We start from the raw sequence: 16543 nt of genomic DNA on the forward strand, positions 1-16543 counted from the left end.
GAAAGAAAAACTGGTTCCAAATGCAGCAAGGATTCAACACCAATGTTGAAAATAATTTCATACCAAAATGACTCAAATCTCTGAGCTCAAGGCAATGACCAGTTAGGAATATTTTAATTTGGGGAGAATCTGTATTTTACACATTTATATTGAAAACAAGTAAGGTATAAAGCTATATTAACAAAGTGTATTTTGCTGTGGAAAATGAAAGGTCTTTAAATATTTTTAAATATTGTATTTCTATTACAGCTGCCTATATATAAAATAGTTAACATAACTTAAACTTCAATGACCAAGCACATAACTAGCTAAAGTGAATTATGTCAGGAGAAATACAAATGCCAGAGGTGTCACTTACAAGTGGAATACACAGAAACCAACCAAGTCTTTGTTTAAAGATAAATCTAAATGTAAGAACTAACCCTTGAAAGCTGACCAGAGAACTGAGGCATTCTGAGGTTGCTAGGATGGGGAAGTGGTGAGGACATAGTTGGTGGGAGCACAATGATTTATGGTGGTGGACGATGACTACTTAGTGGTCACAAGACCCTAAATATCAGTGGAATATCTATCCTACATTACTAGGTCACTAATGACAATGCTTTACAAACATGAGTTCCAGAAAGACACGGTCATATTTGTTCAAACTTGATTAGTGCAGTTTTAAGCTCTATTGGTAAGGAAAAATAAGTTTTTTTCAAGACCAAACTAAAATGTGTTATTGCTCATGAATTTTCACATCCATCTTATTTCCTTTGATCTTTCAATTATCTTGCCTGAGATAAAATTAGCCCCATTTCAAGGATGAGGTAACTTGCCCTGGAAATTCAATGCTTGGACTAAGGGCATTATACCTACAGGTGGTAGTCTGACACCAGAGCCTGCATCTCCTGACTCATGCACAATCCCTTCCAAGCAAACATTTAGTACATCAGGTCACCACATTTACTTAATGTGTGCTGTGAATCAACATTGCATGATTTATCCTCTCCTATGACTTTCCAAATGTATTAAATTAGTTAATAATTACATTATTAACTAAAATTGGGGGCAGAGAAGTTTACTTATATAATCTTGCAACTTGGGTAAATCTAAGACCCAATGTAACCTTGCCCAGAACTTAGGAAATCAGCATTTGCTGAATTTTTCACATAGTTCTATACTCTAAAAGAACCATACCTACTTATATTGGATTAAAAAAATTCACATTTTTAGAACATCTCTTTTATTCTTTGAGAATTTTTTTTGTTTGGTTGGTTTTTGGTTGTTGTTGGCATTTATTTATTTATTTATTTATTTATTTATTTATGCATTCAAGAACCAGAGTACAGACCAGAGTTGCATGGGCTGAGAGGATTCACCAGAGACAGAGTGGGGAGCAGAACAGGTGAACTGACTGAAATACATGCTGAGGGAAGCAGCAGGTGAGACAGGAGAGGTCTGCTGTGCTATGTGAGTAGCTTCCTGGCTGGCTGGGGATCGAACTCATGCTGCAGAGGCTGAGGATAACTTCACAGCACTGGGCTTAACCAATTGCACCACCAGAGAGGCCCTAATTCTTTGAGAAATTACTGTCCCTGCTCTATTCCACTTACCTTCTGCTGAGACTCCTGATTGACCCTTTCTTTTTATTGAGTGAGAGTCAAACATAATTTAAAGATATAGAGGATCCCTAAAACCAACTAACTTTTATTTTTTGAAATGAGCAGTTGGTGACTCAGTGAGATAATGAAACACCATTATATTAGTAGAAGACCTTATCTTCTAATCTCAGATTTCCTGTTCAAGTTCAGTGAAATCTCATATAAATAGCTGTCCCATACCTATCCAATGACCAAGAGGGCATAAGCTTTCTGCTGACACAGAATAATGTAAAATCACCTTGGCTAGACTTGTGATTTAGGGGTTTTCTTTTTGTTGATAGATTATATATTTATTAAAATTTTAGGTTCAAAGCCAACTAAACATTAAGTACATGTTCCAACATATCTCCTCCCCACCCACATGCAGTCTCTTCCACCATTAGGAACCTCACCTCCTGTTGTGTTCCATTTGTTATAATTGATGTAACAACACTAACTTTATACATAAAGTGCATAGATTACACCTGTGTTCCCTCAAGTGTTGCACATTCTATGAATTTTTGTAAGCATAGGAAGACATGTATTTAACATTATAGTATCACACAGAATGCTTTCACAAGGAAGATAAAAGGAGATGACAGGGGCATCAGGTGAGTGGGAGATGTGCACATCACAGCAGAAGCCTCACAAAGGAATGAAGCAGATCTGGTAAGGAGGAGGCAGAGAAGTCAACCCACTGGCAACTGGAGTGGGGTCAATGTCCTTGGGGTCAACAACAGATTTCAAGGTAAACTTCTGTAAGATGGTGGTCAGGAATAAAAACAGCTCCATGCGGGCCAGGCCCTCTCCTACACATGCCCGTTTTCCTGAAAATAACAAGCACACAGAAGAAATGATCCTTGAACACTGTGTTTCTGACGACAGAAAAGGAATGTGCAACATACCGGATGGTATCACTTGCAAGGAGAATATAGAGAAACCAAACAAAAGGTCAAGAAAAGTCAAAACTAGCAGCTGACCACAGAAATGAGCCATAAAACAAAGGAAGGGAGGGAAATTGGGGAAGGAGCAAAATGGGAGGGATGAATCCAAGGGATATGGTGATGGCTGGTGGGAGATACAGTGGCAGGAGAACTATGGGGAATACGATGATGTAAAAGAAAAATAAATAAAGCTTCAAGTGGAAATGGAAAAAAGAGAAAGGGAATTTCAATAAATATTTGATGACAGGGTGAATGGATGGATGGAACGGGATGGTTGGATACAGCTGGACAAAGGGTTGAAACATGTGCTCTGACTTGAATGTTAAAGGAACAGGTACCCTCCTTACAACAAATGTTTACTCAGTATCAGCACTGTACTGAATAGTTCATTAAGGATCTCCATTATAACTGCCTGTTTGACACCTCAGTTTTCCAGCCATATTTTTCTAGAAACACATACTCTGGTCGTGCTTTCTTCTGCGTGGATCTGGTGGTTCATGATCTTCTCATTCTTCACTGTCTCAGTTCTGCACTCCAAGTAGACCTGCTCTCTACCAATCTTCAATGCACAGTGAAGTTTCAGGTTTTACCTTGCAGTGTTGTTCCTTTGGTAAGATGCATGACCCTCATATTTTCAGGACCTCCCACTAAATCATTTCTGAATTTGAAGAACTGGATCAATTCCCCAGTTCTGCAGTGATCTGGCTCAAAGAGAAGACTGCATCATGAGGAGGGAAAGTGCATGGACACAGGGTTCGGTGCTCCTGCTAACAGACAAGAGCACCTGCACCAGCCTTGGAGAGGGTACTGTGGAAGTTCCTAACAATCCTCACAAGGTATTTTGTCCTCTGATGCACAAAGAATACAAAAGCTACACTACCTGCTGAAAAAGCCATGAAGTAGTCACTCTTCTTAAAGTTGCCACTCCCATCCAGGAAGTGACCAGGGTCAAACACCTCTGGGTTGGGGAATTCTTTGCTATCATGCAGCACAGAAGTCAGTGACGTCAATATGGTGGTGCCCTGGAAGAAAAGATTTAAACAGCCTTATGAAGTCGTGTAGCTGCATGAAAAGCTACAAATCATTTAGTCCAATCTTAGCATCTAAAGATTAAAAAAAAACCTGACACCATGAAGGTAAAGGGCCTTCTAAGTCAGCCAGAATAAGTAATAACAAGAATGAGCATAAGATCAGTGGCTGTAATGCTGTTAAGTGGCACCTGAAGTAGTGAGTGCCCAGACCCTCAGTGTCAGGCCTCTGAAGCCATTCTGTTCATGACATCTAGATCTGAGGGTATTTCCTCGTCTGTGCCTTGATTTTATCATTGCAGTGTTTACGCATCTCATATATGGATTATGCTTACAAATGGAAATCTCTATCTAAGCTTGATATGTCTGAAGTTATCCATAGACATTTTGCAATCAGACAACCAAATTAAAAATGGCTTAAGTGATAATAGAGTAAGTACAGTAACAACTCTTAGTGTTTTTACCACTGCCCCAGGAAGTTGTTTCTATTAATTCAAAAACATGGGGTAGATTTCATCACAGATTGATCCTAGCCACAAACAGAAAGGATGACAAAAGGAGAAATATAGTCATTTTGCAACAACTATCTTATGATCATTATTCAATTGATTGTTATCAAAGGATTTAGGATTGGAAGAAAGGTTAGGTAGCACAATACTCACAATCTGGCAGGTCTATGATATTATGTGGGGAACATAGCATGGCCATAATGGAATAAGTGACTTCATGTGCCCTCAGCTGCCTCACTGGGTTTCAGTGGGACATTCAGAGCACTATGTACTTCTCTGGGCAAAATCATAATGGGAAGCTAGTCTCTAGGAAACTTTGCACAACATAAATCTGAAGAATATTTTTATGACCACAGCCAGACTCTTCACAAACCTGAATGAACTGAAAGAAACAAACAGTGCAAAGGCAACTGATCCCAGGAGACTAAACAGAAAACACAAACAAATTGTATGTGGTTCCTTGATGGAATACAAAAAAAAGAAAAGCTCTTCTGGGATAGTTTATGAAAGCTGGGAACACTACATAGGCTGCACATTAAACATTATTTCATAATGGTAACTCTTGTGAAATCTGCTTTTCTGTCTAAAAATCGTTTTTTGGATATACACTTTGAAGACCTGGGGTATGCAGGGTTGATGGTTTCATCCATTATATATACATGTGTTCAGATTTTTAAAAATTTAGTGCAAATTTGGAGAAAATTCCATTCCCTAAGTTTACCATATAAAAATTCTATATCTCTATTGGAAAAATTATTTCTGTTTATATTGAAATAATCAAATATGAAAAACATTTTTAAAATACAAAAAAGCAAAAAAAAAATACAGCAAATATAATCTCATCAAATGTTGTTCAAACAATGGTACTCATACAGAAGCATGACCACTACTTCACCACTGCTTTTACAAAAGTAAAAATAAGTTGAATGGATCAGTACTAAACATAGGAACTAAAATGATAAGTTTCAAAAATAGATGAAGGTAAACCTTGAACCTTGGGCTGGAAAATTTCCTTCAGATGGGTCCCAAAAAAAACACAAATCACCTCACATCATTTCAAAATGTGCTGTTATACAGACACGGAAAAAAAATAAACCATTTGCAATCAAGTCTATGCTATGTTTTGGGTCAGCCCAGGAGGTAAGCGTTTTCCATTGAAAAAAACTGAGGCAGAATAAATATCTTTGGCACATGAAAAGTGTATGAAGTCTAAACTTGGGCTTTCATAAAATTGAGAAATTGTCACTCACATTTGTTTACAAATGTCTGTGATGGATTCCCTGCTACAATGACAGATGTCAACACTGGCATCAGATACTCCAAACCCCATAAAATTTGAAATGTTTAAAATCTGGCCCACTAGGGAAAGATTTTTTTAACCAGCTTCTGTCTTAGACTGTACCTTGATCCATGGATCCGGTTTGGATTAGAAAACATTATGTAAATGGTAGAAGGCACACTCAGCCCTGCAGTGCTGCCTAGTCTATGTCGGTATATCCCAAGAAAAGGGGAATGATCATTCCCAATTGGGGCAGATGGGAAACATGTACAATCCTACTTAGCCCAGTGCCCTATTGTTATTGGCCTTGAAATAGCAGAATGAGTTCAATTAAATATTGCTCTTTGACCCCAATATTCGAAATGAACTCTTCTCCTCATTTGGTGAAAACACTGAATTTTTTTTTTAAAATTAATTTATTTATTTAGACATACAGGCACTGGGTACAGTCAGAAGCGCAGGAGGGTGAGAGAATTCACCAGAGCCAGAGCGGGGAGCAGAGCAGGCAGAAGGACCGAATTACACTGCTGACGGGAGCAGCGGGCGGCAGGAGAGGTCTGCGCGCCATGTGGGACCCTCCTTCAGTGGCCGGGAGCAACCAGGGATCAAACCGGCGCTGCAGAGGCTGCAGGCAGCTTTGCAACCCAGCGCTCAACCACTACGCCACTGGGGAGGCCCAAAAACAGTGAATTTGATCCTAACCCCTGGAACAAACTGTAATCATCAGGAAAGTACACCACCAATCACAAATGTTTCTTACCCATATAAATAGAAAGGTGCTATTATCAAAATTTGGTCTCAAACAGAAACAACGCAAAACCCATCAACCTGCCACATATATGATTTTTATAATTTGCTCATCTAGTCCGGAGGATTGGACCCATGCTGTGAAAAGGGGAACATCTCAGTAGAATCATGATGTCAGTAAAAGCACAACCAACCTACCTTGGGGATGAGATAGTTCCTGAATCTGATGTCACGGGTCACTGCATGGGGCAGGTTCCCAGGGACGATGTCAATGTATCTCTGGACCTCATGCACCAAGGCTTCCATGTAGGGCATGTGACTCTTGTCCTGCATGCTGGGGCTCCGGTGTCTGCCAATCACACGTTCTATCTCCTCCTGCGCCTTAGCTGACAAAACACAAGTAAGACTGATGAGAAAAGAGAACACCCATCACATCTGCATATCAGTTAAGGGATACATGGAGCATTGTATCAGTCTCCCGACATCATTAAAAACCTCAGCCCTGCACCAAGAAACATACCTAGACCTAGAGAGATAATAGCCATAATATAGATACATCTAACTCTCTTATAAGCTAGAATTAAGATACAAATTTAATACTTATATATTAGCACAAAGGCAAATTTCCTATCTATAATGCCAGAGCTGTTCACTCTCTGGACTTTATTCTCCTACTGCTGAATTTCAGGAAACAAGCTAGCAAAGGAGCTAAGATTCTCTGAATTTAAGAATTAGATTTTCTTATTTAACCTATTTCCAGCTGCCAGTGTCTCTGAGGGCAAGGTCTTTTATTTTTTATTTATTTTTTATTTTTTTTATTTTTTATACAAGAACCAGGATACAGACCAGATGCGTGCAAGGGTGATAGGATTCAGCAGAGACAGAGCTGAGAGCAGCACAGGCAGACTGATGAAATACTCTGCTGAGGGGAGCAGCGGGCGCAAAGGCTGTGGTCTGCAGCGCCATGTGGGACCCTCTCCGGCTGGCTGGGATCGAACCAGCGCTGCAGAGGCTGCAGACAGCTTCACAGTGTGGCGCTCAACCGCCTGTGCCACCAGGGGAGGTCCAGAGAGCAAGGTCTTTTAGGTTCAGCTTCTCTATATATTAAACCTCTCTCATTCTATTGGATCAAAAAAAAAAAAACCTAATAAAACAAGGTGTGGAGGGAATCTGGGCAGGGAAAGTTACCTTCTGCCTACTTCTCCTCATTCTTTTTTGACACTGCCAAATGCTACCACCAAGAGGGATACAAATGACATCTTTATATATCTCTCTTCTGACATTTAAAAAAAAAGATTTATTTATTTATGCATATAAGAGCAGAAGTACAGGCCAGAGGTGAGAGGATTCACCAGAGACAGACGAGGGAACAGAACAGGCAGATCGATGGAAGTACACTGCTGAGGGGAGCAGTGGGTGAGTAAGGAGAGGTCTGCTGCACCATGTGGGTTGCCCCCTGGCTGGCCCAGGATCGAACTCATGCTGCAGAGGCTGGGGACAGCTTCATAGGCTGTGTCTTAACCTCTTGCGCCACCAGGGAGGCCCCTCTTCTGACATTTAGATGACAACTTCCACCTCTCTACTAAGTCACCATCACTGATCAAAATGCTATTTGTGTTTTATTTTTTTTTATTTATTTTTTATAGAGGCATGTTTTATTTATTTATTTGTTTGTTTTGTTTATACAAGCACTGGGCACAGTCAGAAGCGCGGGAGGGTGAGAGAATTCACCAGAGCCAGAGCGGGGAGCAGAGCAGGCAGAAGGACAGAAGCACACTGCCAAGAGGAGCAGCGGGCGGCAGGAGAGGTCTGCGCACCATGTGGGACCCTCCTCTGGTGGCCGGGGAGAGCCAGGGATCGAACCGGCACTGCAGAGGCTGCGGGCAGCCTCGCAACCCAGCGCTCAACCGCTGCGCCACAGGGGAGGCCCGCTATTTGTGTTTTAGAAACTCTATTTGTAAATTGTTTCCTGAGTTAGTCTGTCCAGATTTCAAGGACACAGTCTCATTTCTCATTGGCTATAGTCATTTCAGCAGGTTCCTCACAGGATAATATAATGCATGTTTCTATCCATAATGCAAAACTGCAACTTATTAAATATAAAACGTAAAGATCTTTGTAAAAGACAGAAAAGCATGGGCCTGCAATATTCTGTTTTGGCAAATATCACTTCACTGGAAACAGACTTCTGGATTCAAAACTTTCATGCACATGTTAAGCCTGAGTGGTAGAAACACACATATGTGATTTAATTTTTTGACCACTTCCTTGACTGCAGAAATTATCTTAGGCAGACAGCAAGATTTCAAAGCCTTCCACTTATGTTTAATAGGGAGATTTTCATTTTTCTCCCCTAGCTTTAGAACATGCATTTTCAGAATAGGAGAGATCTCGGGTAATACACCTACTTTCAAAGGGACATTCTTAGGAAAACCAATATGCAGTCCCTGTTGATTTATATGGATGTGCCTGCCACAAATAAGCTCCCGTGAAATGCAGTCACTACCTGATGGCTTTTCTGACTGCCCATGGAGACTTCACTCCTATTCATCCTCCCATATTATATAAAGATGTCCCATTATTATATCTTCATTACACTTGGGAACATTAAGCTTGTCAGATAGATAATTAAATAATGAAGGTTCTCTAAGAGAAACAGGAGGCAATGCAGCACTTGCAGTGTTTTTCAGCAACTTCCCTGAAACTCACCCTGCCCACCACATTGGTCATACCTGTGACCTCTGGGTGCTTCAGCAGCAGGAGGAGAGCATATCTCAGGGTGGTGCTCATAGTCTCTGTCCCGGCTCCAAATAGATCAAATACAGTAACTGCCAAGGATTCTAAAGTTAATTCCAAGTCTTGATTGTGTTTTTCCTAGGAAAGATGAAATGACTTGACAAATTAATTTGCCAGAATTATAGTTAGTCCAAAAATATTCAGACTGTTACGAATTTTTCACCAAAAGTAAACTGCATGTTCAGTTCTAAAAAAATTCCCATATGGTATTCAAAACACTGGAGGTCAGTAGACTCAAGTATCATTTTCTACTGTCTCACATCTAAGGCAAGCAAGGCGTATCAAAATCTTCACTGGCTTGTTTGCAGAAATTACATTATGCTAAATTCATAATGAAATACAAGAGAACAAGAACAGCCAAAACAATACTGAAATTGGTATCTAGAAACAAGATTAATGTATTCCACTTAATTAGCTGTTTAATTTTATGACTTCCATAATACTTAGTGTACAGGCACATACAATGTAGATAAGAAATAGCTTGGAAGCCTTAGCCACTGACCATTGAAACATCCCTGATAAATACAGAACAATTCCATGAACCATAATTTACACAAGCAATTAAGTAGAAAAACAACTGTCATTAATTTTTACCTTTTCCATTTCAATAAGGAAACAATCAATAAAGTCCCGAGGATTATTAATATCAAGAGATGCTTTGTGTTCCAATATTTTCTCCAAAATATAACTATTTATATATGTAATATTTTTAAATATTTTGTTATGACTCCCAGGAAAGAAGTCAAGGAGAACAGGGAACATATTACAGATCTAGAAGAGAAAATTAGAGTTTACTCAATAAAAAAATTACTGACGACGTACATGATATAGACAAGGCTTGGGTAGAGACTACATTATAAATACTCATTAAATGTGGTCTCTATCTTGAGGAAAATTTTTATCTTACACATGTATAATTTTATAGGCTGCTAAGAGTGTTGGAGAGAGACATTTCTGATCAGGGTATCATTTTCCATTCTCAAACATCACACTTATAGTAAAACTAATTTTATATCAATTCTCTTTTTGCTTATGTCAATTCTGGAAATATAGATGGCATAAATTACTATGACTAAGACAACAGAGATGAAGGAAGTTTGGGGAACCTTATGTAAAATTCGGAATAGTTAGTCTCTGCCATTTCTATATACGTTTAGAAGCCTCAAACGCAGAACCAGTACTTGAGGACCAGGACAGTACTGAAGATACCAGGAAACACACCTCAACATTTTATGTGTTATGTAACTGCACAAGTGTAGTGAAGTGACATTTTCTAGACATATCATTATGTACCAGCCAGACTGCAAAACACATGGGAACAGCACAGGGGAAATTGTGAGATTTCTTATGGGCTAGGTACCATAAAACCAATCAATTTGTCATCCCCAAAACAAGTACTTTCACAGGTAGGATCCCATCTGATGCATCAAACACCCCAACCCTAATATGTGTTCCTTGCAGCTTCTATTGTCTTGACTATTTTTCCTCCCTGAAAGAGATACTCTTTTTCTTCCTAAATTTGCATATTTTTGCCAACAATGTGAATTAGATTTCTTAAGAGTTAACAGGATGACAGAGTTCTGGGGGAATGGAAGTCTTTCAACAAGGACCTGGCGTCTATTTCATTCTTTGGACATGGTTTGAGGAAGTTCCCAAAGAACATGGAATCTGGGTTTTGGAGTGTAGTAGAAATAACATGAAACAGGGTCAATAAGATTGGATTTCAGGTCTATGTTCTGAGAATATGATTTCTTTTGTATCTTTAATTGTCTAGGCCATCTTTCCCAGATGACCACTCTCTGAGGCTGAATCTATCTAGGCAGGACTGTGGTGCTCACGCATGCATTTCACAGCTTGGTGCACGCAGAGATTTGGACTTCTTAGACAACAGAACATAAACGATTCCTCTGAAAAAAAAGATCAGGACCTCACCTGAATCCAGGGAGAGCTCAAAATCGAGATATTTTCACTGATTCTTTCCTTTATGTTTAAAAACATTGGATCTTTATAATCAAAGTGAGTCTGGAAAATTATTGAGCACATCATATTGCAGGGTGCACAGGACAGGATAGAAGTGGGATCACAGGGTGAAGCTAAAGAAACAGAAACAATTTGAAAACACTATTAAACAAAATACATACACACGCATATATCTATACAGATAGGGAAACACTTTGTTTTTCAGATAACAGGAAAAATATTTAAGAAAGTTCATTGCCTTATATATAAATTCTTTTAATAGCAAGAGACATCATTTATAAAAGGAACATATCAGTGAATGTAGACTAGTGCAGGATCTATGGAAAACAGCATGGAGGTTTCTCCAAATGTTGAATAATAGATCTACCATATGATCCAGCAATCTCTTTCCTAATTGGAAGGGGTATATGCATTCTATGTTTACTGTAGCACTATTTACAATAGTCAAGGTATGGAAATAACCTAAGTATCAATCACCAGATGAGTTGATGAAGATAATGGGATATGTATACACGAGGGAATACTGCTCAGCTAGTATTCAGGTCTGAAATCTTGTCACATGCAACAACATAGGTGGAAAGGAGAGGATTATGCTAAAAAAAGAAGTCACAATGTAAAAGATCCACTGGATGATTTCATGCATATGAGAATATAAAGAAACAAAGCAAAGGAACAGACCCAAACACACCCTTGAAATCTAATTGCAGAACTGAGGCTACCAGAAAGTATGGTAAAAGAGGGGAAGAAAGGAGGAAGGAGCTCATGTACATGGTGAAGGATTAAGGGTGCTTGGGTGGGAAGCATGGTGTGGCAACATACGATGGCAGCACTGTGAAGCTATAGCCCTAAAGCATACACAGTGTTTTAAATCATGGTCTCCATAACAATGATCATAAAAGTTGAAATCAACCTATCACTTTTGCATTAACCTGGGACATATGGTTCAACCTATCTAGTTAAATAGTGGTTAATTTTGAATATTCAATTTACTTCCATTGTTTTTGTTCATACTCTTTCCAATCAGGTTGACTTAATAATAGGCAAAAACAAAGAAAATAACAGAAAACACTTATTTTTAATTTTTTTTTATTTCTTTATGCATACAAGAGCTGGGGTGAAGTTCTGAGGTTTGGCAGGTAAGAGGATCTAGCAGAGACAGAGTGGGGAGCAGAACTGGCAGACTGACTGAAATATACTGCTGAGGGGAGCAGGGGACAAGGTAGGAGAGGTCTGCTGAGCCATGTAGGTTACTCCCTGGCTGGGAATGGCTACAGTGTAGTGCTGAAACTTAACCCCTTGAGCCACCAGTGAGGCCCTTAAAACCATTTTTATATGACTATTAATAAAGTTATCAGTGCTGAACCTCACTTGCATGCAAAGTCTACAGAGATTAAGCTTCCATACAGATAGAGGGAATAGAAAAGGACTTGAAAGCTTTTTGTTTAATAAATAAATACACAAAATATGCAATATCAGCAGCGGGCAAAGAAAAGAGAGGGAAAGATTATGGGTAAAATCATGTACTTGAAAGAATAAATACAAAAGAGTGGGACACATCTATCTGACTAACAAGAAACTAAACAAGTGAATAGAAATTATAAGACACTGGGCCTCCCTGGTGGTGTAGGCTGTTGAGCGCCGCACTATGAAGGTGTTCGTAGCCTCTGCAGTGCAGGTTCGATCCTGGCCAGAATCCCACATTTCAAAACAGACCTCTCCTGTCCCGCCCAATGCTCCCTTCAGGAGTGTATTTCATCAGCCTGCCTGTTCTGTTCCCCGCTCTGTCTCTGGTGAATCCTCTCACCCTCCCTCGCATCTGGCCTGTACTCCAGTTCTTGTATAAAAAATAAATAAATTTTTCAAAAAAAATATTATAAGACACTTTGTTCAAAGCAGAAATCAAAAGAGAAATTTGCATTTCCAAAATAAATCCCAGGTAAGTCAAACCATAAATGAAAATTGATGGTTAGTATTCATTTTTTTCACATCACTGGAAATAAACTTTCCAACCTAGAAATCAAATGTCCATCATTTCTACTCACCAGAAACAATTAATTTACTTGAGAAAAGTTACGCTACATAAACTTGTAGGATTATGTTCAGTAAGCAGAAAAATAGTAGTATTTTCACTGATTTTTAAATTTTTTTCCAGATCTAGGTTAAGTCAATTCTACACTCAGTAAAGAAATTATATAGGGAAAATGGGTTTATTTCCTTGGTAAGAGATCGGCAAACCCCATTGTGGCAACTTAATCACCCCTGAAAGATTGTATAAGGTAAAGGTCTAAAATTCACCCCTGTAGATGTCATTACGAAAGACTTGAATCCATGTATTGCATAACAGTGACATGAAGAAATTGGCAGAATAGAAAGTGCCAGCCATTATTCTCTCATGAAAACACTGATTTAGCATGATAGTCTGATATCTCCTAGCACATTTTGTGAAGCCAGCTAAGGAGTTGCCGTACTACAGGAGAGCACAAATTTCAAGCACCCATTACAACGAAATCCGTAGCCTCACTAACTGTGAAGGTGTACACAGTGTCACACAGAAACTTCATGTATAAATAAAGAAAATTCATCCTCCCCTGTAAAATCTAACTAGGAATACTTGGTAGGACTTTGCCTTAAAAAAAAGGCAATCCACAAAGACAGGGAAATTATACATTTACTTAAAAGTTGGATCCCACATAAAATTAAAAAAAAAAAAAAACACAGACGCAAGAATTCAGGAAACATCTCCCAGAACAGGTCTGAAAGAAATATCAGAAAGTGATCCCTTAGAGAGATAGTAGCAATTACCTGCATAAGGAACTTTGAGAAGTGAGAAAATAATTCCTAATGAAATGAAATGAGAAACCATAATTGCTTAGATTAACACAAGGACATGCCTACCTGATTAAAATCTATCAACAGACGACATTATTACTGGCCAAAACTACAGACCTGGTCTGAGGCAGTGACTGTCATATAGGTGTGAGTTCTGTCCATATAAACACATCCAGTGAAGTGAAAACACATGTCACTTGCTTCCAGAGGTCACTCCCACTACATGCTTGGCTGGCAGCCCTGGTGAAATGTGCTGCAGTATGAAACACCGCTCTCTCACTCATTCAGAAAATGACTCAAAATATTCCTCGTGACTTCTCATTTAAAAACAAACAGACCTCAGGAGAGAAACAGATGAAAGGACCTTTGATACCTACACTGTACACACAATCATGAATGAACACATACACACACTCACACACACACAAGCATACATACACAAAAGTTTCTGTGTATCAAACTCTGTGCTTCAAACTCCCCGTCTCCACACAAGGGTTAACAACCACCACCCCTAATGGAAGATTTGGGCCACCCTGATGTGTCCCCTAGGATGACACTAGAGAATACAGTATGTTAAGGTCACAGCGACTGAGCAGAGAATCACCCACCACTGGTTTTTCTCAACTCCTCCACGAGGTAGCGGGCTTCCTCTTGAACTCGGTCCTCAATGCTCCTCTTCCCCATCCCAAAATGCCGCAGGGTCATGAGGCAGAAGCGGCGCATCTCCTTCCATTTTTTTCCATTGCTGAAAACAACTCCTAACAGAGGGTAAATATAAACTGGGGTGGGGTCTGAAGGAAGAAGAAAGCTGACACTTGACAGTTAAGGGGATGGACAAAGAATATTTTGGAGATCTTCAAGCCCCGTTTTCTGTCCTCCCCATCACAATAACCATAGTGCACGTGTCACACCCACACATACCTTCTCCTTTACTAACTCTTTCCAGGACGGGGAAATCACCTCTTCCAGCGAAGTCCTCTCCCATATCAACCAACGCTTCCTTCACTGCTTCATATCCGTGCAACACCACAGTGGGCTTCATGCCCAAATACAGAGTGAACACAGGGCCATAGGCTTTGGAGAGCTGGGAAAGCACGTGCAGATGACAAAAGAAGTCACTACTTGATAACGTATTGTGCCTAATTCAGAATACTACTTTCATATTGGGTAGGCTGCCCCACACAGCCTCAGTATTTCTGAATTTAAGACATCAATATGGGTGATTATTAGAGTTGCCATTTCTGCATGGCCTGGGATGTGCCAGGATTGGCCTAGCCTAAGTATTTGACACATTGCTTACTATTACCCTCACATTTGAACCTTCACCAAGTTTATTTGCCCTGCTTACAAATAAGGAAACTAAGATCAGACAATTTCAATTTATTTCTAGGATCCCTTGGCCACTATACAGAAGATTCAAATTTCAGCTTCATGATGGTTCTCTGATCCTTGACAAATACCTTCAGATTCTACCTTTCAACCAAAACCTAGCTCATTGCTTCAGGATCACCTACAGAGTGCTCCTGTGAGAGTGTGATACAGTAGCCCTATGATGAATCCTAGATATGTGTATTTCAAAAGATCAATTCAGCTAATTCTCATACCCAGCCCAGCTTGTCATCTGCTGGTATTATTAACATGGAGTGGGCACTGTAGAGTTATTGTCAGAGCCAAGGCATCTGTAGGAAGGATAATTTCTTCCACCCCGAAACAGTCATTAAGATCAGACACCAGCTGTGTAGACCCAAGTGAATGATGTTCCCACAGTTTGGTCCTGCCTGGTTACTTCTTTTTGTCTTTTGGTTGACTCACGCTCTTCCTGAGCCCAGAGTCCTCTCTTGATACAGACAGAATGTGTTTCTTCAGAGATGTTAAATTTAGTAACAATCTCAACAAAACACACAGCCATGTAGTAGATGACTTCTGGAATAACATCTGTAATCACAAAACACTTCTTCTACCATTCAGCATCCACCAAAATCAGAGCAAATGGCAGCAGAACAAAGAACACTCCTTCCTTCTGTCACTTTATATTTTCAATTCTACCATCCAAAACCTGTTTGTCTACTCACTAAATGCAGAGAAATATCAAAATGACTGGGAGCATTTGAATTTCAAAACCTACTTGGTTAGCATGCCACCATGCTAATCTTTTATTATTAGAATGGATGGGCAAACAAGAACGTTTTTTTAAATTGCAGTTAAGTTACATACCGTTTGCAAGCCATAGAGGAACATAAAACATACTCACGTTGCTTAGAGATTTCCTGATATCTTTAACATCTAACTGGAGGATATTTCCAACAATGGGAAGTGGCAAGGGGCCAGGTGGGAGCTTCCCTCTCTCAGAAGTCTGTTTCCAGAGAGCAAGGAGGAGCAAAGAGGAGAGACAGAGCACTAGGGCCACACTCAGGTCCATTGTAGCTTTCTCTTCTTATCAGAAAACTGAGGGTGAATTCTAAAGCTTTTATAACAACACCCCTTGTTACTTCAACTTATGCTGCTCTGAGATACAAAGAGGCCAATCAGCTACATCTACTCATATTCCCCTCTCAGTGGCCTTTGGTCCACTGATAAAGATAAAAAAAAATTGTTCTTTCGTCTTGTTTTCTTTCTCTCCAGTCATCACTCTGGACCTTTACTTCAACTATATTGGACTAAGGATTGTATTGAAAACTTAAAAAAGAAAGAAAGAAAGAAAGAAAAACCGGTCCAATGTGCAGCCAGGGTTCAAAGCCACTGTTGAAAATAATTTGATACCAAAATGACTCAAATCTCTGGACTCAAGGCAATCTCAAACTGGGAATAT

The 16543-nt window shown here is 39.5% G+C and overlaps 1 protein-coding gene across 2 annotated transcripts; it reads right to left on the reverse strand.

The window, feature by feature from the left end:
- Positions 1–2238: 2238 nt before the first annotated feature.
- LOC311179108 (cytochrome P450 2C18-like) lies at positions 2239–16153 on the reverse strand (the record flags this gene model as incomplete). Of its 2 annotated transcripts, XM_084246038.1 has the most annotated exons (9): positions 2239–2449; positions 3447–3588; positions 6328–6515; positions 8862–9003; positions 9520–9696; positions 10858–11018; positions 14343–14492; positions 14656–14818; positions 15986–16153. In XM_084246038.1, the coding sequence occupies 9 exons, from the start codon at positions 16151–16153 to the stop codon at positions 2268–2270; spliced, it is 1473 nt and encodes a 490-aa protein (XP_084102164.1). In that variant the 3' UTR covers positions 2239–2267. The 2 variants fall into 2 exon arrangements, with proteins under 2 accessions (XP_084102164.1, XP_084102165.1); XM_084246039.1 differs by lacking the exon at positions 9520–9696.
- Between the last annotated feature and the right edge of the window lie 390 nt (positions 16154–16543).

This window comes from Talpa europaea (assembly GCF_964194135.1).
Source record: "Talpa europaea genome assembly, chromosome: 10".
NCBI lineage: Eukaryota > Metazoa > Chordata > Mammalia > Eulipotyphla > Talpidae > Talpa > Talpa europaea.